Source organism: Pecten maximus, chromosome 11 (assembly GCF_902652985.1).
Source record: "Pecten maximus chromosome 11, xPecMax1.1, whole genome shotgun sequence".
NCBI classification, from domain to species: Eukaryota; Metazoa; Mollusca; class Bivalvia; order Pectinida; family Pectinidae; genus Pecten; species Pecten maximus.
The window spans coordinates 14,234,994-14,262,920 of NC_047025.1; the positions used below are offsets into that span (position 1 = coordinate 14,234,994).

The 27,927-nt window shown below is 36.1% G+C and overlaps 1 protein-coding gene across 1 annotated transcript in view; it reads left to right on the plus strand.

Moving 5' to 3' along the window:
- The window catches only part of LOC117338050 (dynein heavy chain 5, axonemal-like), a 102,736-nt gene that overhangs the window by 65,456 nt on the left and 9,353 nt on the right, over nt 1–27,927 (plus strand). Inside the window, 35 exon segments of the mRNA XM_033899216.1 lie at nt 163–316; nt 468–631; nt 911–1,118; nt 1,537–1,698; nt 2,049–2,273; nt 2,615–2,787; nt 3,068–3,246; nt 3,410–3,597; nt 4,053–4,544; nt 4,772–5,018; nt 5,236–5,477; nt 6,171–6,311; nt 6,785–7,031; nt 7,349–7,626; nt 8,144–8,359; nt 8,710–8,940; nt 9,519–9,682; nt 13,814–13,936; nt 16,036–16,105; nt 16,294–16,547; nt 16,898–17,051; nt 17,527–17,691; nt 18,176–18,402; nt 18,570–18,688; nt 18,933–19,381; nt 19,795–20,010; nt 20,389–20,526; nt 20,794–20,921; nt 22,468–22,636; nt 23,193–23,348; nt 23,821–24,159; nt 25,503–25,607; nt 25,764–26,017; nt 26,337–26,527; nt 27,179–27,622. Of these exon segments, the coding sequence (XP_033755107.1) occupies nt 163–316; nt 468–631; nt 911–1,118; nt 1,537–1,698; nt 2,049–2,273; nt 2,615–2,787; nt 3,068–3,246; nt 3,410–3,597; nt 4,053–4,544; nt 4,772–5,018; nt 5,236–5,477; nt 6,171–6,311; nt 6,785–7,031; nt 7,349–7,626; nt 8,144–8,359; nt 8,710–8,940; nt 9,519–9,682; nt 13,814–13,936; nt 16,036–16,105; nt 16,294–16,547; nt 16,898–17,051; nt 17,527–17,691; nt 18,176–18,402; nt 18,570–18,688; nt 18,933–19,381; nt 19,795–20,010; nt 20,389–20,526; nt 20,794–20,921; nt 22,468–22,636; nt 23,193–23,348; nt 23,821–24,159; nt 25,503–25,607; nt 25,764–26,017; nt 26,337–26,527; nt 27,179–27,622 (7,412 nt within the window).

Here is a 27,927-nt window from a genome sequence, read left to right on the forward strand (position 1 = left end):
GATCTCTTGATAGAAAGCTATCGCAATCTAAAGAAAGAAGTATGATTTGTTAACAAACATATTTCATTCAATATATCTGTTATCTTTAATTGGTTGTTGTGACTAGGAGATCTGTGTTTGACCTTGGTACGACCTTGTTGTGACATTTTTGTGACCTTGTAGGTACAATGTGCCGTTTAAGAAGCAGATCCAGCTGTGGGTCCAGAATCTGACCAACTCGTCTGAGATCATTGAGAACTGGATGACTGTCCAGAATCTGTGGGTTTACCTGGAGGCTGTGTTTGTTGGTGGTGACATCGCCAAACAGCTACCAAAGGTACGTCCCTTTATGTTTCACAATGTTACAACTTAAATGAACTTTATCATTAGCAGAACCTATCATACTGCCAAAATGTTATTGTTTAACAATATAGTGTAAACTTTTGTCTATCATTGTTGAAATTATCTTTCCATTTTTCCCCAAATAGGAAGCTAAAAGATTCAGCAACATCGACAAGTCCTGGATTAAGATAATGACTCGAGCCCATGAGACACCAAATGTAGTCCAGTGTTGTGTGGGAGATGAGACACTCATGCAGCTTCTCCCTCATCTACTGGAGCAGCTCGAGCTCTGTCAGAAATCTCTTACTGGGTAAGTCTGCGTAGGGAACTTGAGCTCTGTCAGAAATATTTTTATATTGGGTAAGTCTGTGTAAGCTTTGTCAGAAATCTTTGAGATATCAGATATCTTTTGTATTATGATGGAATGATTTGTTAAGCGAACTTGTTTCTCTTTATGATAGTGTTTGTGTCACATTTGTTTGTCCAATAATTATGTTTGTAAAAATTGATCTGGATATCAACACACATGTGTCAATCATCATTTCCTTTCTTTTGAAATATAATATTTGTAATGGATATGTTTTGACAGATATCTTGAGAAGAAGCGACTGCTGTTCCCACGTTTCTTCTTCGTATCCGACCCTGCCCTGCTTGAGATCTTGGGACAGGCTAGTGATCCTCATACCATCCAGGCTCATCTTCTCTCTGTGTTTGACAACATCAAGTGTGTCAAGTTCCATGAAAAGTTCTACGACATCATTCTATCCATCTTCTCCTCAGAGGGAGAAACGATTGATGTGAGTGTTGATCGGAGTGGAGTGTTGATCTGACATATTTGGGGACATTTGTAAATGTTTTGGAAAACTTATACATTGTACCTAATTTTCAGAACTTGTTTTACATTCTCAAATTATTTCATTGTTAAAGATAAAAAAAGGGGCTCTAAATATTTTCTTAACGAGAAGTTTTATATGTTACTTACATTGATGGTTAATTACATTTAAACTCTGAATACATTATACAGTCTTTCTAAAGAAGAAAAATAAGATCTGTTATTGAATCAAATTTAAGAAAAACAAATTATATATTAAAAGTGGTACAGTGATGAAAAAAACATTAAAATAAGAAAAAGTAGAAAAAGTGACCTTTGACCTGGATAACTGTAATATCTGACCTTTGACCTGAATAACTGTGTTTACCTCTGAACGTTGACAGCTGGAGAAACATGTGAAAGCTGAAGGTAATGTGGAGGTGTGGCTCATGAACCTGATGATGATGGCTCAGAAGTCGCTCCACGGTGTCATCCGAACAGCTGCCATCGCTATCCAGGACAACAACTTTCAACTCCTCGAATTCCTGGATATGTTCCCTGCACAGGTAAGGATCAGAATACACGTACTGGTCAGTCTTGACAATGACCACCCGGAAACTGACCTCTTCTAATTATCATATGATTGTAATTAGTATAAAGGATAATTGATCTGAACATACTTTCTTATGAAATTTATTTGGATGTTCTGAACTGATAAGTTATCAACCATACATCATTTCAACTGTAAGTTCACGGCCCAATACAAGAAGCTTAAAGAAATGTTTGCTTATTGCAGTACATAAATATGATTTTAGTTTGTAGATTTATTGAACTGCGATAGACATGGGTGGGCCGATTACCAGGCATAGTCCTACTGGTGGATCAATACATTTCATTCTTGTTTCGTGTTTATAAGGTCGGACTGCTCGGACTACAGATGATCTGGACTCGAGACTCCACAGATGCTCTGACACATGCTCGCTACGATCGTAAGATTATGCAGCAGACAAACCAAGCCTTCCTTGAGCTACTGAACACCCTCATTGAACAGACAACTCATGACCTGAGCAAAGTGGAGAGGACGAAATTTGAGACTCTCATCACCATCCACGTCCATCAAAAGGACATCTTTGATGACTTGGTATGATTCCAGATTATTATTTTTACCTTAAAAAGTGAGATGTTCCATGAAGAGTGAAAGTTGATTTCAGAAACCTTTCTGGGAGAGTCCATGAAATATGGTGGTCGGGGGTTTCAAAGCTGGTCTTTTGACAGAGGTGGTTTATGAAAAGAGGTGATCTCTTAACAGAGGTATCTCTGAATAGAGGTGTGTTCTTAACACTGAGGTGGTCTCTGAATAGAGGTGTGTTCTTAACACTGAGGTGGTCTCTGAATAGAGGTGGGCTCTGATTGGTGGTCTCTCACCGACTCTGAGTGGATGATATGATATGACTATTTATTGACTTTTTCGTACGATTCCAGGTACGTTTGCACATCAAGTCTCCGGCTGACTTTGAGTGGATGAAGCAGTCACGGTTTTACTTCATTGAAGACCAAGATCGCTGCCTCATTTCCATCACCGACGTTGACTTCATCTACCAAAACGAGTTCCTTGGTTGTACCGAGCGTCTTGTCATCACCCCGCTCACTGACAGGTACGATGATGTCATATGTCTTTTGAGCTTAAATCAATTACTTTGTCGTATTAAGTATACTTTTAACATACAGTGGACTCACATAACTGTATTTGTCCTATAATAAGGGGGCTTCACTGACACAAAGTCAGGTGGGATTATGACAGGACAACGGAACATTTGTCGGTAATTCTACTGAACAACAATAGAAAGTTGTCTTCTTAATATTTTTGTATACTTTCTGTCAAGGTAGTATACTACACTTATAAAAAAATAACACAATATCAATTTCTACAAATAGGTGTTACATCACCCTGGCCCAGGCTCTGGGCATGTCAATGGGAGGTGCCCCAGCGGGACCGGCCGGAACTGGCAAGACTGAAACTACCAAGGACATGGGTCGTTGTCTCGGAAAGTATGTCGTCGTCTTCAACTGTTCTGATCAGATGGACTTCAGAGGTCTTGGCCGTATCTACAAAGGTGAGATGTCGGATGATAAATGTTAAAGGCCAGCTTAATGACAAAGTAAAATATCTAGTTTATGGAGGGTGTATGAATGATGGAAAATTGCATTCAATTCATGCTCTATTGGAAGGAATATCTGTAGCTGCTAACATTCTTTTATAACATCTTTGTTGTGCAGGTTTGGCTCAGTCAGGATCCTGGGGATGCTTTGATGAGTTTAATCGTATTGAACTTCCTGTACTGTCTGTTGCGGCTCAACAGATTGCCATTGTACTCACAGCAAAGAAGGAAAGGAAGAAGAATTTCATCTTCACAGACGGAGACAATGTATCATTGAACATGGAATTTGGAATCTTTTTGACCATGGTGGGTTGATACTTGTGTAACTGTTCCTTATTTGGCAGGGAGACTTGCAAATATATCAGTAATTATTAGGTATTATTTCGAAAATCTAAGTTGTCCAACAAACAGAGCAGCTTAAAATTTTTTAAAGAATTCATCTGGAATGAGAATGTAAAATTCCTACCAAGTATATATTGAACAAATTAATAGCGGAGGTCTCATATCTCACTGAAATTAAGTGAAGTTTTCCTTTATAAAGAGTTATTTCCCTTTGTTTTTTTGTTCAGAGTATACACCCATGATATTTCAGTAAGCAGGTATACAAATATGTTTTCTTTAGTTTGACAAGATTTTGAATATAAATCGCCTACAAAAGAAATTTAATGTAACTAAGTATATGTAACTACCATATCTAAACTTAAATTAGTCACAAATTAAATAATTAATATATAAGTAAATATATACTGTGCTATTTTCAGAACCCTGGTTATGCTGGACGACAGGAGCTTCCTGAGAATCTGAAGATCAACTTCCGTACAGTAGCCATGATGGTTCCGGATCGTCAGATTATCATCCGTGTGAAACTTGCCAGTGTTGGTTTCATTGAGAACATTGTGTTAGCTCGTAAATTCTTCACCCTGTACAAACTCTGTGAGGAACAGCTCACCAAACAAGTCCACTACGACTTCGGTCTGCGAAACATCCTTTCCTGTTTGAGAACTCTGGGAACAGTGAAGCGTGCCAACCCGACCGATCCAGAGTCTACCTGTGTCATGCGAGTGCTGCGTGACATGAATCTATCAAAACTCGTAGACCAGGACGAACCCCTGTTCTTGTCCCTCATAGACGATTTGTTCCCAGGTGTCACCCTTGACAAGGGAGGCTACCCAGAATTGGAGGGTGCTATTGATCGGCAAATAGAGGAAGCCAAGCTTGTCAAGCATCCATCATGGAGACTTAAGCTGATCCAGGTTTGTTAGATGTTTGTTTGTCATGAATATATTCAATTCACCGAAAAAAGTAAAGTCAAAATCATTTTATATAATAATCTCATATTTTTCAATATTCATACATGTATTTTCTAATATATTTTTTTTAAAGAAAGTTCATTGTTAATATTTCTATCATAATTATATTTTGTTTTAATAGATTTCCTTGTTTTTATCTTATTAATACTAACAAATCTTTATACCATTAGCTGTTCGAGACCCAGCGTGTACGTCACGGAATGATGACCCTCGGACCCAGTGGAACCGGCAAGACCTGCTGCATTCACACTCTGATGAAAGCCATGTCAGAATGTGGAGAACCCCACAAAGAGATGAGAATGAACCCAAAAGCTATCACAGCCCCTCAGATGTTTGGGCGTCTGGACGTGGCCACAAATGATTGGACTGATGGAATCTTCTCAACTCTCTGGCGACGTACCCTAAGAACGAAAAAAGGTATTCTGGTTATTTGATGAATAATTTCAATTAAAACTTATTTCTTTTTAAATGTTCAGTAAAAGTTTGAGGGTTAACAAATGGTGAAAAAAAATTTAAAATTAGTACAATTATTTATATTCACAAAAGTGCAAAACTTTAAATCTAGCCTTCTTTAATCACTGATTGAGTTTTAAGTACAAGGTACAATATTTATATTGACCATTGTTCTCCCCAGGTGACCATATATGGCTTGTTTTGGACGGTCCAGTCGATGCCATCTGGATTGAGAACTTGAACTCTGTACTTGACGACAATAAGACCTTGACCTTAGCCAACGGTGACCGTATCCAGATGTCGCCAACCTGCAAGATTATCTTTGAGCCCCACAACATCGACAACGCATCACCCGCCACTGTCTCCAGAAATGGCATGGTGTTCATGAGTAGCTCAGGACTGGACTGGAGTCCTATTCTTCAGGTAAAACTTAAACATAAACAATAATTATGCTCATTTAATAGCAATACTAGACTGTAGTTTTTACATCACCAAATGTTACATAGTACCTAATTGACACTATGCACACTCAGAAAAATTGAGCTTCTCATTTGATCTTTTAAATTTGAATTGTACATGTCTCGAAGAAATTCTTTTGGGATCAGCTTCTGTATTTTTTCCGTTTTGAAATATTTGTTATTCATCCTTTGCATTTATAGGATATGGTAGCACCTTTGTAGAATATGTATACATCAATTTTACAGCAACATATGATAGTTTTCATCATAGAACACAACAGTGTCAAATGGTACAGTATAAATGTATTCTAAGCTTCTGTACTTGGTGCATTATTTTTGTCTTAAAAGCAATTTCTTTTATTTGTTGGTGTTAATTTAATATATTTCTATAGCGTGGGTTCCGTTTTACGCAGCTGTAGGGACAAGCTGAGTGTAATATTTGCTGTCAGAGTTTAACATCTCCAAAACATGTATTTCCTTAACTTGACAAAGTCAAACTGATCTTGACAAGGTAAAACTGGAATTGTCGCCTTCAATCTCATGCTTAATTTTCCTTTCTCTTTATTTCATTAAAGCACTGATTTAATTGACAAGCTGATAGAGAAACATATTAATAGATGTTGAAAAATAAACGTGTACGGTACCTTGATTTTGACAGGGATGGCTGAACAACCGTTCTCTGGCCGAGCAGGGCATCATCATGGACCTGTTTGAGCGCAGCTTCAAACAACTGTATCAGTACAGTGTACAGAACTTTGAATTCAAAATGGAAGTATTGGAGGCTTTTGTTATAACACAGGTGAGAGAAGAATGATAATACATTTAGATACAAATTTCATTTACATTTTAAGGATCTTCTTTGCATAATGGTCACTTTGTATAAAAAGGTAATTTATTGTATTATGAAATGATAATATAATGTACATTTGCTGAAACTTTGGAGATTAATTACAACCAAATTGTTGGTGTTCGCTTAAATTTAAGGTATACTTTAACGTTTTGAATATATTTCATTCCATTGAGTTAAAAACTTATATATGTATACAAGAAAGAATCAGCTAGGACATTGATTCTATTACATCATATCAGATATAATTTTAAATGAACTTTGACAGCATTTTATTTCTAAGACATTTTCCATGAAAATTTGCATTTGAAATTGTCCATATTATTTCAAATTTTTTTTCTTGGAAAATAAGAATAAAAAAGAAAGACTTAAACATTTATTGTGTAAAAACAATAGAACTGAAACCTATTTATATACGTCTCCAGGCAACGAAGATTATGACAGGTCTTATCCCGGTGAAAGATGACAAGGACAGTAATCAGATCACAGCGGCCCACTACGAAAGGCTGTATATATTCACACTCATGTGGAGTATTGGAGCCTTCCTAGAGTTGGACGATCGTGCCAAGCTAGAGGAATATATCCGCAACACTGATGAAGTTACACTTGACCTCCCACCCTGCAGACACGATTCGGATGAATCCATGTTTGATTTCTTTGTGAACAATGAAGGTAATCATTTGGATTACAATGGAAAAAAACTAGTAGCTCAGATCTGTTGTGATAATATCATAAATATATTCCGGTGAAATTTAAGTCCAACAATGTCTATTGTCTATATGTACTGCAATAAGTCCATTCACTTCGAGTCACATCTACAGTCAATGTATTGGCCCCTAGAGGCTAAATATGGGAATACAGAAATGCTGTTTTGAATGCTGTTAAAAATGTAGAATATTAAGTGAAATGCTAAGATTATAAATGATATCTACATCTATGTGACAAAACTGTTAGATGACAAAGTAAGTTGCACATTTTTCCGTTTCCAGGCCATTGGGAACACTGGGAAAAGAAGCTACAAGCTTACGACTATCCGACTGACAGCACCCCCGAGTACAGTAGTATTCTTGTCCCCAATGTGGACAACGTGAGGACCGAGTACCTCATCAGTATCATCGCCAAACAGGACAAGGCCATTCTCCTCATTGGAGAACAGGGTACTGCAAAAACCGTCATGATCAACGGCTTTATGAGTCATTACAATCCGGAGTATCACCTCGCACAGTCCCTCAACTTCTCCTCCGCTACCACTCCCTACATGTTCCAGGTAATATATTATATGTTCCAGGTTATATATTACAGCTAAGATTTAAATCCAGAGTTCAAACATTTCCGTAAAGCTTGATATTTCCTTAAGGTTCTGTTTTTCGCTGTTTTATAGGACGGAATAAAGAACTGGATCTCTTTGGGAAAAAATGGTCCATTATCAAGATTTTAGTGCTAAAGATATCAATTTTACTTCAAAAACCGGAGAAATAGAATACAACAATATTTATGTTATTTTTTTTCATTTATTTCCCTTTATATAAACAAATACAATACATCATCAAATCAGTATGGTCTTCTGAGGTGGAAATTATGTGATTACATTTTTAGCTTTCTTTTGGAAAGCATGAATTGTCATGCATTTGCAAAAAACTTGAAAAGGTTAATGATAATAGTTTATTATTTCTGAACTTCATGATGAATTAATTGAAGTATTCCCAAGAGATCATGTATCATATAATCTTCTATAATCCATTTACTTCATACATTTCCTGACCACCATCATTTTGATATTCCAGCGAACCATTGAGAGCTACGTTGAGAAGAGGGTTGGTTCAACCTATGGACCTACAGCAGGAAAGAAGATGACCGTCTTCATTGACGACGTCAACATGCCTACAATCAACGAATGGGGAGACCAGGTCGGCAATGAAATCGTCCGGCAACTCTTTGAAATGAAGGGATTCTACAACCTAGAGAAACCTGGTGATTTCACCAATATTGTTGATGTACAGGTGAGCTATTTTTTGTGATGCATCTTATTTTAAGCTCTTTCATCAACTCTAAAGGATTAATATTAGAAAGTTTTTTACAATAGATTATTAAGAGAATACATGCCGTTTTGCACAGCATTTTTGTGCTGTCAATTGTTTTTCACTGGATACCTTAGAAAATGCTTCTTGACAATTGTACTGGTCTTTTGTTGTTTAAGATTCATGTGAATGGTGCTTTTCTATGTATGAAGCTTACTTAGAATTTCATTCAAGGATGAAATGATGGAAAAAAATATTCCAAGAAACTTTATTATCGATTCAGTCTGATTCCGTACGTATGTAATCTAAAATGTCTTTGGTATACCTTGTAGTTCATGGCTGCCATGATTCAGCCTGGAGGAGGTCGTAACGACATTCCTCAGCGTCTCAAGCGACAGTTTGTCATTATCAACTGTACCCTGCCCTCCAACTCATCCATCGACAAGATTTTCAGTGTGATCGGCTGTGGACATTACGTCTCAGAACGAGGCTTCAAAGAGCCGGTCCGTGACATGGTGAAGAAACTGGTGCCCATCACTCGTCGCCTGTGGCAACTCACAAAGGTTAGAGATATGCTCATTAAATGACAAATTGAAGCATTAATATTCTAAATATCTAAAAAATATATATATATATTGAATACATTATCATAAAGATATTTGTTAGAATTCCTTGATGAAATATCTAAAAATAAAAATTTTTTGAAGTTATTAAAATGCTAGAATCTAGACAATTTTATTCACATAGTATTTTGATATGAAAATTGTGTTTAGTTTGCAGCTGATACAAATACTTGAAGTTAATATATTGTCATAATCTTTCTAGTAAAATTTTTATATTAAAGAGATTAAAGCAGTAAATAGAAGGCGACATATGTAAAAGGCTTTAGTAAGTAAAGTGGACTTTAACATATCTAAGTTGTTTGAGGTTACTTTTTTTAGTAAGCAAAAGGATTAAGAAAATGAGTAAAAAAATAAATATAAAAAGAACTGGGAAACTTAGTTGATGATCACACTAAAAAGTGTTTTGTGTTCTCAAATCAAAGGGTATTACTGGTATATCAAGGTGATTACCTTTAAAATTAATTATAATTTTATAATGAGATCAACCTATTTAACTTACGATTTTTTTTTATCCTCAGATCAAGATGTTGCCTACACCAGCCAAGTTCCATTACATCTTCAACTTGAGAGATTTGTCCAGAATCTGGCAGGGGATGATCAACACAACCGAACAGGTGGTCCAGGCCCCAGAGACTGTCCTTCATCTCTGGAAACACGAATGCTGCAGAGTCATTGCTGACAGGTAAAATAATCACATCTTCGGGAACAGAGAATTTTTGTATTGTTATATTTATGTTAATTTTTGACAATCGGACTGAGACTGAAAACTCTAGCATTTACTTCAAAAAAGATGGTTAAATTTCTTCACGGAAATAGCTGAATGATAGAGAAATCTTTTCAAAAATTCAGATACGGAAAAGTAAAGATTTGATGTCTTGCCATACTTAAGCGTCCTTGAGAATGTAATATAGAGGTCGATGTAGTTGCATTTTGAAATTTGTAAATATCTGTTTTATCAGAGTTTTATCAAAGATGTATTAAGAGCATTAATTGTATTCGATAAAATCTTTAATTGTAATAATTTGAATACTTTGTTTCTTTATATAATTATGTGTACTTAACTATACAAATTTACAGTAATCATGACAGATTCCTTCTATTTTGTTGGTATCATTTGATGATGTTGACCAACAAATGTTTCCTTTCTTGTTTTTGTCTTTATTTGCTCCTGAACAATCTTAGGGGGGTAATTCAACCCCTGATGAGTTAGCTTCAGATCGCAAGAAGACAAAAATCCAAATAGTGCGAAAATGTTACAGTTTATGTACAAGAAAATATTTGTGATGTCAAGTTGACATTTTTTTTCAATATTTGCTCTTTCTTTGATCATATTTAAAATGTATGTGTACACTCAAGGTTTTACTTCTCAATGAATCTGTGTTTTTTCCGGATGTGTGGTAGAAGGCTGATGTCTTTCCTTGATATTCTGTGTTAGAAGTTTGATGTTTTCTTTAAATTTGTGGCAGAAGGTTGTTGTATTTTCTTCAGATTCTGTATTAGAAGTTTGATGTTGTCTTCAGATTTCTGTAGTAGGTTGATGTGTTTCCTTTGGATTCGTAGTAGTCAAGGTCTTGATGATGGTGTTGTATAGGTATTGTCATGTGTAGAATTTATGAGTCAAGTGACATCTATAGATACAGTATAGTGTAGAATGGTCTCATATAGGGTCAATCTTGTATAAACAGACCACATTTGGAAATTCATTTAGTAATTATCAGGCAATATAAGCATAAAAATTATATAGGCCTACCCCATGGCTATTACATACAGTTCAGTATCCAACAAAAATTAAAGCTCTTGCTTGATAAAGAGCCCACCAAATTTTGTTGCATTTCAGAAATACAAGCAAATGGTATTTTAATGCCTAGCTGGGGTTATGAGCTTATTATACATATAATATATATTGATACATATGGTAAGATCAATTCTTACTGCCAGCCAATTGATTGAAAAAATGCAATTGGGGTTCGGATAATGGTCTGACATATTTGACAGTAGTCTGTTTATATACAGGAGGTCTCTAGAGGTGGTCTCTTGTGGCCAACATGTCTAGTGAATTATCTTAGTATGTAGAATGTCTGAATTGACTTCTGTTGTTCGAGGTCTTTATATATTAGGTATTTGCTGTTAGAATAGTCTGTAAGCTGTTGGAGTTCCTGTATATCCAATGTAGTGGGCAGTAAAAATGTCCGAAATGTCCAGTCTGTCCCGTTCTGTGTATTAGTGACGGCACATAACTACATACTTTAGCTCCTGTTGGCATGCTCGTGGCACACAAAAAGAAATTTGTTGGATTAATGTGGTGTGTGGTTGAAACACTCTCACAATGTCAGCTCTTTGAAACTCAGCACTTGGCTGTCTGTGAAAATACTACAATGATTACTATTTTCAAAGGATTCTATAACTTTGCCATTTTTGAAAAAAAAAAAAATGGAAATTGTGAAAAATGGATACCTTAAAAATAAAATTACCATTAGAGAAATTGTTTCCATTTTGAATTAAATTTTTTTGAAAGAATACAAAATTATAGAAACTTGAATCATTGAGAAAAAACGAAACACTAATTAAGACAAACAAATCCTTTATGGTTAGACATTAAGACAATTGTTCTTATGATCAATATAATCAATTGTCCTTATCTAATTTAGTGTCTCAGATCAGGGTCAAAATAGAAAAGAAACAAGAGTTCAGAAGACTTTGATGACATTTTGAGAATGTAGCATGTCCATTACTATATTTGTTTGCTTTCGGTTCTATAATACATATATACCATGTGTTTGTGTGGAGTGGTATATACTTACTAGAATATAAACATATTTTCTGCTCGAGACTCTGTTTCTACCACAAAGGCTAAAAATAGACTATTTGGTAGATGCTACAAAAGTCAGTTCACAATTTCCTTTCTGTGCACATTCAATATTGGTAAAAATCTTACCATAGCAGTTAGAGTTGGCTCAATGGTTAGTGGCCTGGTTAGGTGTCTAGTTGGAGGGTTCAGAGGTAGTGAGCCCTGCAGTTACTGCTGCCTTGTTTTAGATTATATTGTGAAACAGACATGCATGAGTCTGTCCGCATTCACTGAAATTCTGGCAAAAATATAAAGCTATAGTTTTGTTAGATTCTTTAATCTTTAATTATGTAAGAATTCCTCAGTAACAATTTAGATTTATATTAGATTTTCTTTACCGAGTATTCTTAATGACTCTTAAAAGTCGGTTAAACCTTTCAAAAGTTTCATCCTTCTTGACTTCCGTTTGTAGATTTAAAAAAAAATTCAAATAATATCAACGTAATAATGTCGTCAAGATAGTATTGTCGGCTGCTCATTTCCATGTGTAAATATCTAATAGAGGATATTTAAAATAGCTAGATACATGTAGCACATCATTCATGATTTAATCATATCAAGTGTATTCATGTCATTTAATATATATAGGCAGAATTTCATTTTCATAATATTTTGACAAAATCAATGTAGCCTGTATATTATTCAGCTACGGTAAAAAAAAACAAAAAAACTGACATGCTGCATTTTTGAAGTCATATTTATTTGGAGTCCAATCATTTGTATATTTATTTTTTCAACACAATGTGTGCTGTGAAGTTTTATCAAAATGTGTTCATATATATACATTCTGTGTGAATTGAAATATTTATGAAATTTTGTTTTAAACATGCAGTCTAAGACTGAATTTTGTGTCAAATTCTTATTTCAAACTAGCATTTCATAGCACTAGCTAGTCTGAATATCTGTAACCAACTTTTATTCTTTGGTACACCTTTTTTTTACTTAATATTTCGTAACTATCAATGTAAAAAATGAATTATCGTTATCAGATACTTTCTAGGAAATGTTGTAGGTTTATTTAGTGTTAAGCAATTTTAGAAAGAAAAAAAAAAAAATTTGCAATATTTTTGAAATTCAAAGTACAATGTAAATAGATTTGACTCTTGAACCAGAAAAAAATGCAGAAGGTAAATATTTGATTAAATATGGTAAAGGAGAAAAACTATTGATGTAGTTATATGGTAGATTTCTCTGAAATAATGCAAGATGTTTAAAGAATTATATTTTTTAATAAAAATAGCACTCAAAGATAAAACATCATTTCCTGTTTAACTGAGTAAAAGTTGGTTACCAGAATCTGCAGTGACAGAATCGCATGTACTGTGACTGGACATGATTTACTTAGGTTGAGGGAGATTGACTCGCTTCCTGTTCAACAAACCTACTGGGCACCTTAGAGCATGTATACTTATACACATGGACACATGAGGGAAATGTCTTCCAATTAGTTGGTTAAAAAAATGTAACAGAACTCTTCATATTATCCTAATCTAGATAATCCAGCTTAAGAGTTGGAAAAGGAACAATTGAAGGATTTTTTTTATTATCAATACAACATTTATCTAATTCTCAAATTTGACAGATATTAAACCACAGAAATTTAATATTAATTTATTTTAAATGAACTTTTCATTTATTTTTGTTGTTGGTGTTGATGATTTTTTATTTTGTCTTACTCAAATAAAAGGAGCTCTTTTTAACCTTGTATACTCCTTAACATGTATAAAGATGACTTTGAAATGTTAAAAAAGAGTAATGTACATGCGTAGCAACTCTGAACTCTGTGAGTTGCCTTGACCCAATACAAAAAAAACCCCTTTAATTTGAAGACATTTCAATATTGTGTGCATCATGAGTGTTGTATTAGTGTTTATTTTATGCTTAATATCTATAACAATGTATTTTGTCTTGGCAGCTGACTTCTTTGCATATATGTATAATCTACAAGTGTGTCGTCCACTTTAGGTTTACGGGAGTAGAGGACTTCAACTGGTTTACAAAAACAATGGGTCGCGTTGTCAGTGAAGAGCTCGGCGAAGCTTATGGAACATGTATCGATCCAACTCACTATTTTGTTGACTTTCTAAGGTACAGTTTGGAGCCAATCTGATTGGTTCATGGCCATCGCCATGGTGACAAGGCACAACCAATCTGTTTGGTTCATGGTCATCGCCATGGTGACGAGGCAACTTAGTTGTGGAGGTCTGCCCTCAGTTGGTTTTCACTTTTTGCTTGATGTTTTATTTTGCATTTTTCCCTTCTTTGTTTCCTTTCTGTCTCCTCCCTTCTATTTTGTCCTTTTTTCCATTATGCACACACTTTTTACCAACATTTTCTAAAATGGCAACTGATGAGAATTTCAAAGCTTCATGGGTACTTTTCGAAAAAAGAAAAAAAATTAAAATTAAAAAAAATGACTGAGAATTTACAATCTTTGAAGAAAAGTTCTGCATAATTATATGAATATATCTGAAAAATCAGTTGTAATATTTTCAATGTGATTATAGTTTTGAAAGTCTCGGATGGTTGACCAATTTAAAAGTGTTGTCAGCACTTTTACATAATTTTATTTCCCTGGTAACCATGGTAACCATACCCCTCACTAATTTTAACCCTGAAACAGGTTTGTCCTAATGGATGACTACCATTGGTTCGAAAAAACTATACAGCGAATCATCGGTGAAGATCTCGGGGAAGAATATCTAGAAACTACAAAAGGAACGCCATATTTCATGGATTTTATGAGGTATTGTATGGAAATACAATGTTTCAGAAAGGGAAAACAAGAGGTGGTGCATGGGGAAGGAGGAGGGTTGGGGGTGGCACGAGTGGTGGCAAATCAAATATAATTGGAGGAAATATCACAACAAAACAAATCAAGGGGGTATGGGGGGGGGGGGGGGGGGCTGGAAAATCATTCCGAGTTCATGTACTGTTATATAATTAATTAAAAATCTTTCATTAAAAATCTTTATTTTTGAATCTTCCAAGATATTTATGTCATATATTGACACAAAGTGGACTCCTCAATGAGGAGCAGATATCCCGTGTGATCCTTAAAATTCCTTCTGTAATTACAACAGAAATGAAATCCTGCATTGTCGTTTTATTTTCATTCTAGATGTGAGCTTGATTTGTACAAGTAGATGCGTCACCCATGTATACGCAGTAGTTTTGAAACAGTAGAGAGTGACCATATCTGTGTTTTTATTATCAGAAATAGATTAATGGGAAAAAAAGAAAACAATACAAATTAGAATTGAACAAGTTGGTGTTGAAAAATTAATTTATTAGTCTTTTTTAAAATTTCAAAATATCTGAAATATACCTATTGATATGAAATAAAAAGAATTAAACAGAACCGATTAAAATCAAAAGAAAAGATGTTCATTATTTTAGCTATGTTAGATATTATAATTGACAAAGAAATTGTAAGACTCGTTTTCCTAATTATGTAATATTGTGTAGACAAAGCTTATAAATCCATCTGCATTTCATTTTAACAAGATATTTCAGCCAGTTAAAACTAATTTCTCCCATTTCAGGTAAATCTACAACATAATCACATTCACTTTTTGTTTTGTTCTTTTCACTGAAAATAATGATTTGCAATTCTTGAGGTTATGGTACTCCTAAATCCCAAGAAAACTAATTATAACCCAAAAATTACAGCAGAGTCGATGAATATAACTACCTGTGATGGAATTTTCTAAATTCTTTCCCGAATCTTTTCATCAGGTAAAAAATGATATTAAAAATAAATTTTTCAAAATTGTTCCAGAAGATAATCACTCAATTAATATTATATACTCAATCCCGTGTAACTGTTTACGTACCCCTGTTGCATGTAACCTTAATAGTGATTGTCTCCCCCTTCATCATGTTTTATTTTTTTAGTCACATATAACAAAACTATTGGATGTCTTTTTCTCATAGAATTATGATATGAAAACTTGAATCAAGGTTTGTGTATTAAAAATATATTGTTGAGAATTTTGTGCATATTCTAATTTGAATAAAATTATTTTTCAAGCAATCAGTTAATATCGTGAATAATCTATTATTATAATGTTTTCAACTTGTTAGTAAAAAAAATTATGATATTGTACCAGTCACAGTAACCTTATTGTAAATTTGTGAACACAAGACATGTAGGAGGGGTTGTCATGGTGATATTGTTTCTATAGAGATGCAGCTGAAGCCACGGGAGATGAACCCGATGATGCTGACTTTGAGGCTCCTAAGGTCTATGAAGCGGTAAGACAATTACCTCTTCGATGAAACATTTTTTTTCTTTTCAATCTTCCATTAAAGACGGATGTACTTTGTTTTCAATCTTCCATTAAAGATGGATATACTTTGATTTCGGGACCTGGAATAGTTTATTGTGATGGTACATATAAATGATAAGGTTTGGCTTTAACTCAAATAACTTGTGGCTTTAGATTGAAAACTTTGAGCAGCTAGAGGAGCGTCTCCAGATGTTCCTGGCCCAGTACAACGAGGGAATCCGAGGCTCTGGCATGGACCTAGTGTTCTTCAAAGATGCCATGACCCACTTGGTGAAGATATCCCGTATCATCCGTACACCGCGAGGCCATGCCCTCCTGGTTGGTGTCGGTGGGTCTGGCAAACAGTCCCTTACCAGGCTGGCCTCTTTCATCGCTGGCTATAAGACATTCCAAATCACGCTGACTCGGTACGAATCAATATCATCTTATTTTGAAAAATTTATACACAGACGCTAATCATTATCTTAAAAAATTGTATCAAAATGATTTCAAAAAATGGGACTCATATTCATGTGACAATTAGCTCATGCCTGGTAATAATTCCACCAATTTCTGTTGCAGTTTAGTTGAAAATGCTTACAAGTAGCTGTTTCATTGTCATGCAATAGGCCCTGCCTTCTTAACGGCCAGAGTTTTTGTTTTGGTCCATTTGGTATATTACAGGATATCAATAAAGTCTAAAAATTGCTTGAGAAAATTTGATTTTTTTAGGTCATATATAACGTAAAATGGGATATATTTTTTAACAATTTTGTAGGTCATATAACGTGTCCAACTTACTTGAAGACCTGAAGTACTTGTACCGTACTGCTGGAGCTCAGGGCAAAGGTATGACCTTCATCTTCACCGACCAGGAGATCAAGGATGAGGGGTTCCTGGAATACCTCAACAACGTCCTGTCCTCTGGTGTGGTGAGTACTAATCAGCATGTCTCACAGTAGCCAGACCAACAAAACTAATTCTCATAGTTACCATAGTAACCATACTTAGTACAGTAGCAATGGGAACAAAATTTCTCATAGTTACCATAGCAACCACATTTGGTACAGTAACCATGGCCCCCCCAATAAAACAACCTCAGTTGCCATAGCAACTATACCTAATCTGGTAACCATGGCAAGACAAATTAATCTCATAGTTTAACAAAAGAACCAATACATACCTGACAGTCAGCAGCCATATAAATATTTCTTATTGTTAATATATATGTAACAACTACACTTTTTGAGTTATGGCAAAACACAGTGTAGCTATACATTTTTTTCTAATGACAACATAAATTGATAGCACCCATACTTCTCATCAACATTGATCGGTTAATGTAAAAATCACATCAACACTGATATATTTATGTAAAAATTACATTTCCTTGTTTCTACTGTATAGGTGGCCAACCTGTTTGCTCGTGATGAAATGGATGAGATTTTGGGAGAGCTGATCCCCATTATGAAGAAAGAGTTTCCTCGACGACCTCCCAGTAATGAGAATTTATACGATTACTATTTGATGCGTGTGCGAATGAACTTGCACGTTGTGCTCTGCTTCTCACCGGTAAGTCACAGAATGCCATAGTATCAGCATTGTTAAAGAATCCTAAAGGAAAGTATTCTCTTGCTTTATTTCAATAGAAAATATTTTTCCTTCAAAGTTTCTAACTCATTGCACATTCACAGAAATTTTCAAAGAAAACATGAATGGTATTTTTCACAGAAATTTTCAAACGGAACATAATGTTCTTAATATCATTTTTATTTTCGATGTACTCATGTTTTGTGATTTCATTTATTCCCAAAAATTAGCAAAAATGGAGTCTCTTGAAAGTAAGCACAACTGCATTAACTGAACTGAAATAACCATAGTGGGAAGGAGGTAGAATCTATACATAAAAATTCAGCTTCAGTTGGTGGATATGGTCACTTGGTATAGCATTTCAGAATATATCTACTGAGAGTTCAGACCAGAGAATGAAAGACAAATTGAATATATTTGTCACAACACCAAAAGCATGTATATATCCAGATAAACTTTTGTACAGGTCGGAGAAAAGTTCCGAGCACGTTCTCTGAAGTTCCCTGGACTGATTTCCGGATGTACCATGGACTGGTTCCAGCGCTGGCCGAGGGATGCCCTCATCTCTGTGGCTGACCACTTCCTGGCTGAGTTTAACATTGAGTGTACGCCTGAGGTGAAGAAACAGATCATCCAGTGTATGGGCCTCATACACGATGGAGTGGCGGAGAGCTGTGCCAGTTACTTCCAGAAGTAAGTTGTAGTCATACTGGAGAATGGAATCACTTAGCCTATCACCTATAGCATATAATTTTGTATCAGGAGTGTTTTGCATATTGTATGATTTTCTTGGTATATCATTTAGCAGTTTTATCAGTGGGTTGACAAAGATTATTTGACTGAGTTGAGTTTTGTTGTAGATATCGACGCTCCACTCATGTGACCCCCAAATCTTACCTTTCCTTCATCAACGGTTACAAGACCATTTACACGGACCAGCGTAATGAGATTGGAGAGTTGGCTGACAGAATGAACACAGGTAAGTTAGGCTAAGTTAGGCAGGAAATGGACAATTAGCATCAGCTTGCTTAATTCAAATTTCATCCAAAATCATCTTATCTTATCTTTCTGGACAGTATATTAAATTGGCTCCCATGTTAAATAATGATTTCATAGAGGAAACAATATATTCAAATTGAATTTTAAGAATAATATGGAAAAGAGTTTTTTCAGCAATATGTTTTGATAATTTATTAAAAATAAACTTAAATGACTATTACCAGGTCTGGAGAAACTGATTGAGGCCTCACAGCAGGTAGCACAGCTTAGCGAGGAGCTGGCAGTCAAGGAGAAGGAACTGGCTATTGCTTCAGAGAAGGCTGACAAAGTGTTGGCTACAGTGACGGTCAAAGCTCAGGCCGCTGAAAAGGTCAAGGCACAGGTGAAAAAAGTCAAAGACAAGGCACAGGCTATTGTAGATGCCATTGAGCAGGACAAGGCAATTGCTGAAGAGAAGTTGGAGAAGGCTCGGCCGGCTCTTGAGGAAGCTGAGGCTGCTCTTAATACCATCAAACCAGCTGACATTGCTACAGTGAGGAAGCTTGGCAAACCTCCTCATCTCATTATGAGGATTATGGACAATGTGTTGCTTCTCTTCCAGAAGCGTATCAACACGGTAGAACCTGATCCAGAGAGACCATGTGCCAAGCCGTCCTGGAGTGAATCACTCAAGGTTAGTTAGGTTTTAAGGTCACGGTTGATGTCTCAAGGCCAATGTTAATCTTTCAAGTTTTCCAGGCCATTGTAGATCTTTCATGGTCAGTATAGATCTTTATAGGTAGTTGTAGTTTTTTTCAAAGTCAGTATAAAACTTTTGAGATCATTGCATATCTTTCAATGACATTATAGATCTTTCGATGTCGGTGATCTTTGAAGGTCATTGTAGAACTTTCAAGGTCATTACAGATCTTCAAACATCAGTCTAGATATTTTGAGGTCATTGTAGATATGCCAAGGTCATTGTAGATCTTTATAAGATTTTTGTGGATATGTTAAGGTCATTGTAGATCTTTAAAGGTCATTGTAGATCGTTTTAGGGTCACTCCTAGACTTTTATGTAAACTTTTTTGACTTGTCTCTTTTCAGTTGATGTCCGGTACAAACTTCCTCCAGACTCTTGTCAACTTTGACAAAGACAAGATCAATGATGAGGTTATTGAATTAATGCAGCCATACCTACAGATGGAGGATTATAACTTTGAGACAGCCAAGAGGGTTTGTGGTAATGTTGCTGGGCTCTGCTCTTGGACATTTGCCATGGCTGCTTTCTTCTCCATCAACAAAGAGGTCCTTCCACTCAAGGTAGAACAGCTAATTCTTCCTATAAGTCCCATGCTTCTCTGTTGTATGTTTTATTTACTTATTCATTTGTTTGATAAGACAAGGAATCTGCCTCTGTGAAAAGCCTTTTACATCCCAATTTCATGTTACTTTTTAAGAAAAAGTAAACAAAAAATTGGTTCAGCTAAATGGATTTCAAAAAGACAAAAAAAGCACAAAAAAAATCATGAATATAATAACCCATCAAACAGGAAAACGCCCAACAGACAATCTACCTAGAGACCGAGCCAAACCATGTCTTTCTCTGAAATTATAGGAGACAATGTGAAGACCAATTACTTGCAAACTAAAACAGATTTGCCATCAGTGTAATATTTTTCTTTCTCTTGTTGTTTGTAGGCTAATCTTGCGATCCAGGAAGCCAAGTTGAACGTTGCTATGGGAGACTTGAACACCGCCCAGGCCCAGTTGGATGAGAAGGAGGCTGAACTAGCTGAAGTCATGGCCATGTACGACGCCGCTATGAAAGAGAAACAGGTTAATTACTTTTCAGTTAATTATCTATTTGAGTTAATTAGTTTTATGATTGTCCTGCAATAAGCCCACCCTCTACTTTTTAAAATCTCTTTATAAAGTTTGTGTTGGCCTACTGAGCTTATTATAGTATATGTATGGTAAGACCTGTCTACATCAAACTCATGTTAATATCCATGATTAAGGCCTTGTCAACAGCTTCAACATGATGTATTGGTGATTGTTGAATTCTGAAAAACTTCTGCTCATGTAAAATATGGTTGACAACAGAAATTGGTGGACGACGCTGAGACGTGTCGTAGAAAGATGAACGCCGCTACAGAACTGATCAATGGTCTGGCTGGAGAGAGGAAAAGATGGACAGAACAGAGTCAAGAGTTTAAGGCACAGATTGGCAGGTAAGGGCAGATAACTCTTAACTTACTGTTAAATAATAAGGGCAGACAACTCTTACTTTCTGGTAAATAATATGAGTTGTATGGGCAGATATCTCTTATAAATAATAACTCACTGATAAATAATAAGGGCAGACAACCCTAACATGCTGATAAATAAAAAGGGCAGACAACTCTAACATACTGATAAATAATAAGGGCAGACAACCCTAACATGCTGATAATGAAATGGGCAGATAACTCCTTGTAGGCAGTATGGCAAATACGTTTGTGTTGCATTTCAATATTTGATTGTACATGGGCCACTTTAACTCAAGATCAAATATCCATGTCATTTTATCAATGAATTATGATCTATGAACAAATTATTTACAATCTACAGTAAATTTAATCAAATGGAAGAAACATACCACTATTTGTTTATTCCCTCCATCTTTTATCCAAATATAGGAGGTTAGTCTAATTTTGTCTGGTGTTGTTTCAAAAGCATATGTATGCAAATTTTGTTTTCAAAATATATATTTTCAAAAATCTAGAAAAGGCAAATTTTTGTCACAAAACTAAGGAGAATGTATTTTACATTAATATTAGTATTATACCATTATAATGACTATAAATTATACAGTAGTGTAATCTGTATGTATGTGTTAGTACTGTTTGTTGGTAACTCATTATGATTTTCCTGACATCCGATCCTGAATTCCCTATAGCTCTGTTACTCGGTACAGTATCAGCTGTTGTTATTCATTGTCATCATCGGTCACAGTATTTTGTTGACAATATCACAATTGTATGATATTGTATGACAGTTTGTGTTTTAAGAGATATTGCATATGCATGAAGGTATATTGATTATATCAAACAGATTTTTTATGTCATTTGATCTTGTCCAGTCCACACAGATATGTCATTTGACCTTGTCCAGCCCACACAGATATGTCAATCAAACTTCTCACAGGAATAACCTGGGTCAAACAGATGTATTCTAATTTGAACTTCATCAGAAATATTGTGTGTCATTTGATCTTGATCACATGTCACTTGATCTTGATCACACATATCATTGTACCTTGTTCACACACATCACTATGACCTTGATCACATGTCATTTGACCTTGATCACCTATATCATTGTACCTTGTTCACACATAACATTGGACCTTGTTTAAACCCATGTTAAAAGTAATAGATGTCAAACATCCAGACATCTATAAAAACCTTGTTTTTTAATGTTTATTCAACATATCATGCAATGAATGTCCTTAATATTCAATATCCTAGCACCAATAACTAAGTTTTGATATGACTACCACCATTTTGTGCCTACTAATCATGCCGTGGTTAGGTACGACTGTAATTTTCTGACCTTGATAATAAGTGCATGAATTTATGCATTGTGTACTTTAGTAAAGATACAAATGAATACTTTTCCCTGTTCGACAATAAGCTCACCCTCAACTTTGAAAAGTTATATCGTGTTCCTTGGCTTATTATGGGATAAATACGATATTATTACTAGGTATTTATTGAGGATGTATTTATGTTACAGACTAGTCGGAGATGTCCTTGTATGTACAGCCTTCCTGTCCTACTCTGGACCATTTAACCAAGACTACCGTTTGGTCCTCAACAAAAACTGGTTCAAGGAACTCAAGACAAGGAAGATCCCTTTCACACTTAATCTCAATGTCATAGACATGCTTACAGACCCAACCACAGTAAGTCTGACACGTCAATGTCATAGACCTAACCACAGTAAGTCTAACATGTCAATGTCATAGGCCTAACCACAGGAAGTATGACCCGTCAATGTCATAGACATGCTTACAGACCCAACCGTAGTAAGTCTGACACGTCAATGCCATAGACCTAACCACAGTAAGTCTAACATGTCAATGTCATAGACATGCTTACAGACCCAACCACAGTAAGTCTGACATGTCAATGTCATAGACCTAACCACAGTAAGTATGACATGTCAATGTCATAGACATGCTTACAGACCCCAACCACAGTTAGTCTGATACGTCAATGTCATAGACATGCTTACAGACTCAACCAAAGTTAGTCTGACACGTCAATGTCATAGACCTGTTTACAGACTCAACTATAGTAAGTCTGACATGCCAAACTAGCTGGAAATTAAACTTAAAGTATATAGGTATACACACAGTGATAAATGAGCAGTTCCTGTACTGTATTAATTTTGAAAACCACAACTAGCATGTTAAATACTTTCATACTATTATTTGTATTTTTCTTTACTCCTTTCAGGTCGGAGAATGGAACCTTCAAGGCCTGCCTAATGACGAATTGTCCACACAGAACGGTATCATTGTGACAAAAGCAGCACGCTACCCTCTGTTGATAGATCCTCAGGGCCAGGGAAAGAACTGGATCAAGTCTCGTGAGAGCAAGAATGAGCTCCAGGTCAGTCGCCATAATAGTATAGTTCTGGTGAATTGAACAGTTAATCTGGGGATTGAACTTCCAGCTGTCTATTCATCAAAATATTCAAATCCAAAATGATCAATCTTGTTGACCTTAGATTAAAAATGATTTTAATCATATACAATGTGTATTAGTATGGGAAGCATGGGTACAACAAGTTAATTTATTGAGGAAGGTTCTGACTAAGTTATTTACTGTACATGTGAAAATGCAAATGTCATTTCCTCCAAATGGTAATACGTAATATTTTCCAAAATTCATAATTACCTTTGTCCTTGCAAGGACATCAAATTCTAATGATGAAAAATATAATTTCAGGAAGAAATAATAGTGCTTTTACATTAATGAGATGTTTGATTATTTTAAACTGAATTATTATTCTGGTAAACAAATTTAGTTAGATCCATTTTTAAATTGATATATAATTATATATATATATTTTTTTTTACAGATAACTGCACTCAACCACAAGTACTTCCGTACCCATCTTGAAGACTCCATGTCCTTGGGACGACCTCTACTGATTGAAGACATTGGGGAGGACCTTGACCCTGCCTTGGACAGTGTCCTTGAGAAGAACTTCATCAAGGTCGGGTCAACACTGAAGGTGAAGGTCGGAGACAAAGAGTGTGACATCATGAAGGGTTTCACGCTTTATCTTACAACAAAACTTGGCAACCCATCATACACACCAGAGGTCTCTGCTCGGTCGTCAATCATCGACTTCACTGTCACGATGAAGGGACTGGAAGACCAGTTGTTGGGACGTGTCATCCTTACAGAGAAGGCTGTATGTATTAAGTACCATAAAATATGTATTGTCCATTCTATTATGACCTGTGATTATTCTGACATCCTGTCTAATCTGACCCCGAGTATTCTGACATCCTGTGTTATCTGACCTCCAAGTATTCTGACATCCTGTCTAATCTGACCCCGGGTATTCTGACATCCTGTCTAATCTGACCCCGAGTATTCTGACATCCTGTCTAATCTGACCCCGAGTATTCTGACATCCTGTCTAATCTGACCCCGAGTATTCTGACATCCTGTCTAATCTGACCCTGGGTATTCTGACATCCTGTCTAATCTGACCCTGGGTATTCTGACATCTTGTCTAATCTGATCCCGAGTATTCTGACATCCTGTCTAATCTGACCCTGAGTATTCTGTCATCCTGTCTAATCTGACCCCCGAGTATTCTGACATCTTGTCTAATCTGACCCCGAGTATTCTGACATCCTGTCTAATCTGACCTCCAAGTATTCTGACATCCTGTCTAATCTGACATCCAAGTATTCTGACATCCTGTCTGATCTGACATCCAAGTATTCTGACATCCTGTCTAATCTGACCCCGAGTATTCTGACATCCTGTCTAATCTGACCCCAAGTATTCTGACATCCTGTCTAATCTGACCCCGAGTATTCTGACATACTGTCTAATCTGACATCCAAGTATTCTGACATCCTGTCTAATCTGACCCGAGTATTCTGACATACTGTCTAATCTGACATCCAAGTATTCTGACATCCTGTCTAATCTGACCCCGAGTATTCTGACATCCTGTCTAATCTGACATCCAAGTATTCTGACATCCTGTCTAATCTGACCCCGAGTATTCTGACATACTGTCTAATCTGACATCCAAGTATTCTGACATCCTGTCTAATCTGACCCCGAGTATTCTGACATACTGTCTAATCTGACATCCAAGTATTCTGACATCCTGTCTAATCTGACCCCGAGTATTCTGACATACTGTCTAATCTGACATCCAAGTATTCAGACATCCTGTCTAATCTGACCTCCAAGTATTCTGACATCCTGTTAATATGACCCTGAGTATTCTGTCATCCTGTCTAATCTGATCCCGAGTATTCTGACATACTCTCTTATTCCATAAAATGCTATGATTGTTTTATATATTTTGGTATAAGCAAAACATTATGTACTATTATAAGACCATATTGGAAAAAAAGGAAATTTTTTCATAAGGCAGGTTTCACTGCATATTTTCATAAACATTTTGACATGAGATATATTTACAACAGATGATTTGTTTTTTTGACGAACATTATAAGTTATTTGTTAAAAGTTCTGTAGACAGTTACCCTGAACTTTGTTCTGTAGGAGCTGGAATCTGAGAGGGTGAAGCTGATGGAGGATGTACAAGCCAACAAGAAAAAGATGAAGCAACTGGAAGACAACCTTCTATACAGACTCACCAGTGTCAAGGTCAGTCAAGGTCACAGTTCACATTATCAGTCATACTTTCAATTCAGTTCAAAGTCATAAAGTTGAATGTCAGTCAGGTCCAGTAAGCTTCTTTTATAACATTGGCTTCTAAATTCACTAGTTGTCTTTCTATACAATGTTCCTAATAACTTGTAGGGATCCTTGGTGGATGATGAGGACTTGATCAATGTGCTGAACGTAACCAAGACAACCTCCATTGAAGTCAGTCAGAAGCTTCAGACAGCAGCTGAAACAGAGATCAAGATCACCTCCGCTCGTGAAGAGTTCCGTCCGGTGGCCGCACGTGGCTCCATTCTGTACTTCCTGATAGTTGAGATGGGACTGGTTAACTGTATGTACCAGACGTCCCTCAAACAGTTCCTACACCTGTTTGACCTGTCCATGGCCAGGTGAGAATTACTTTCACGGTCAAAAGTTTTCATTAGGTGAAAGTCATTTAGGTTAAAGGTCAGATATAAGAGTTTAAAGGTAATCCTGCAAGTCAAATGTCAGACAAGGGAATTTTTAGGACTAAACATGTAATCTATGAATGCCCAAATCGTGGCTTCCAATTTAATTTAAAGAAAAAAAGGATAGGTGGGAGTGAATTGTATGAACAGAAGAGGTTGAATGTCAATGTCAGATATGACAATTGTAAAAGCGGACATGGGAGAAATGAATTGGAATGACTAATATGAACACATTTAAACCTGTATCTGTTTTATTTAGGTCCCAGAAGTCTCCCATCACCCAGAAACGTATCACCAACATTATTGAGTATATGACCTTTGAGGTGTTTAAGTACGCCTCCCGTGGGTTGTATGAGACAGACAAGAACACATTCACTCTGCTGCTCGCGCTCAAGATTGATCTGGCTGCTGGCAAAATCAAGCATGAGGAGTTCCTTACTCTCATCAAAGGTCAGATTCTTATCAAGATTTAACATTTTTTTTAAATTATGAAAAAGGAACCGTTATTTATCATTTTTCTGTTGTTTGTGGTCTAATAGTTAAGGTGTCCCCACACTTTATCACCAGCCCTTCACCTCTAGGGCCGCGAGTTCGAAACCCATGTGGGGCAGTTGCCTGGTACTGACTGTAGGCCAGTGGTTTTTCTCCGGGTACTCCGGCTTTTCTCCACCTTAAAAACCTGGCATGTCCTTAAATGACCCTGGTTGTTAATAGGTCGAAAAAAAAAAAAAAAATAAAAAGAAAATAAGTTGGGATATTCAAATAATTTTTTTTTCATTTTTGAAAATTAATGTGAAAATATGTACCTGTAGTGTCAAATTTCCCATGTATGTTGATCAAAGACCACTCTCAAGAAATCAACCAATTGGTCTCCTATATCAGGTACTCTCATAACACAGTGGTCCCATGCATAATAGAGTTGGTCTCATAATTAACACATGTACAGGTGGTCAGTATAAAGAGGTGATTCATTGAGGAAGTTTGACTGCATTTTGCAAAAAAAAAACCAATTCCACATGAAGTAAAATCCATCACTAGACTGTTGTAAACATATTCCACAATGGAACTCAGTCATGATTATGCAACTGTTTCTTTCTACAGGTGGTGCCTCCTTGGACATGAATGTGGTCACACCTAAGCCACATAAATGGGTGGTCGACCTCACCTGGCTCAATCTCGTTGAGCTTAGTAACCTTCATCAGTTCTCCGGTATCTTGGAACAGGTGACTAGAAATGAAAAACAGTGGCGTCACTGGTTTGACAAGGACGCACCTGAGGAAGAGATCATCCCCGACGGCTACAACAACACCCTAGATGTATTCCGACGACTGCTGCTTGTTCGCTCATGGTGCCCTGATCGAACCATGGCTCAGGCACGAAAATACATTGCCGACACTCTTGGTGATAAGTACGCTGAAGGCGTTATCCTTGACCTTGAAAAGATGTGGATGGAAAGCACCTCCAGAACACCCCTGGTTTGCTTACTGTCCATGGGCTCCGATCCCACAACTCTCATCGAAGCCCTCGCTAAGAAACACAAAATTGGTAAGATTTGTACCCTTATCGAAACACTTGCCCATTAACACAGATTGTTTAAAAAAAGCTTTGATCTTCAAAGATATTTTACAATAAATATTTTTTTTGTATTTAGAAGTCATTGTCTTGGTGTGGATGGTAACACATATAATTCCCCTGAATTCTTGATCTAGATCAATGACCGATGAAAAAGTCACTTGATCATTACTGCATATCTGGGACGTCATATCCAGCAGTAGAACTTTTGAGATCATTTTTATCATACACTGAATATCGGCCAGATCATATCAAAAATATTTTCCTTATATCTTTAG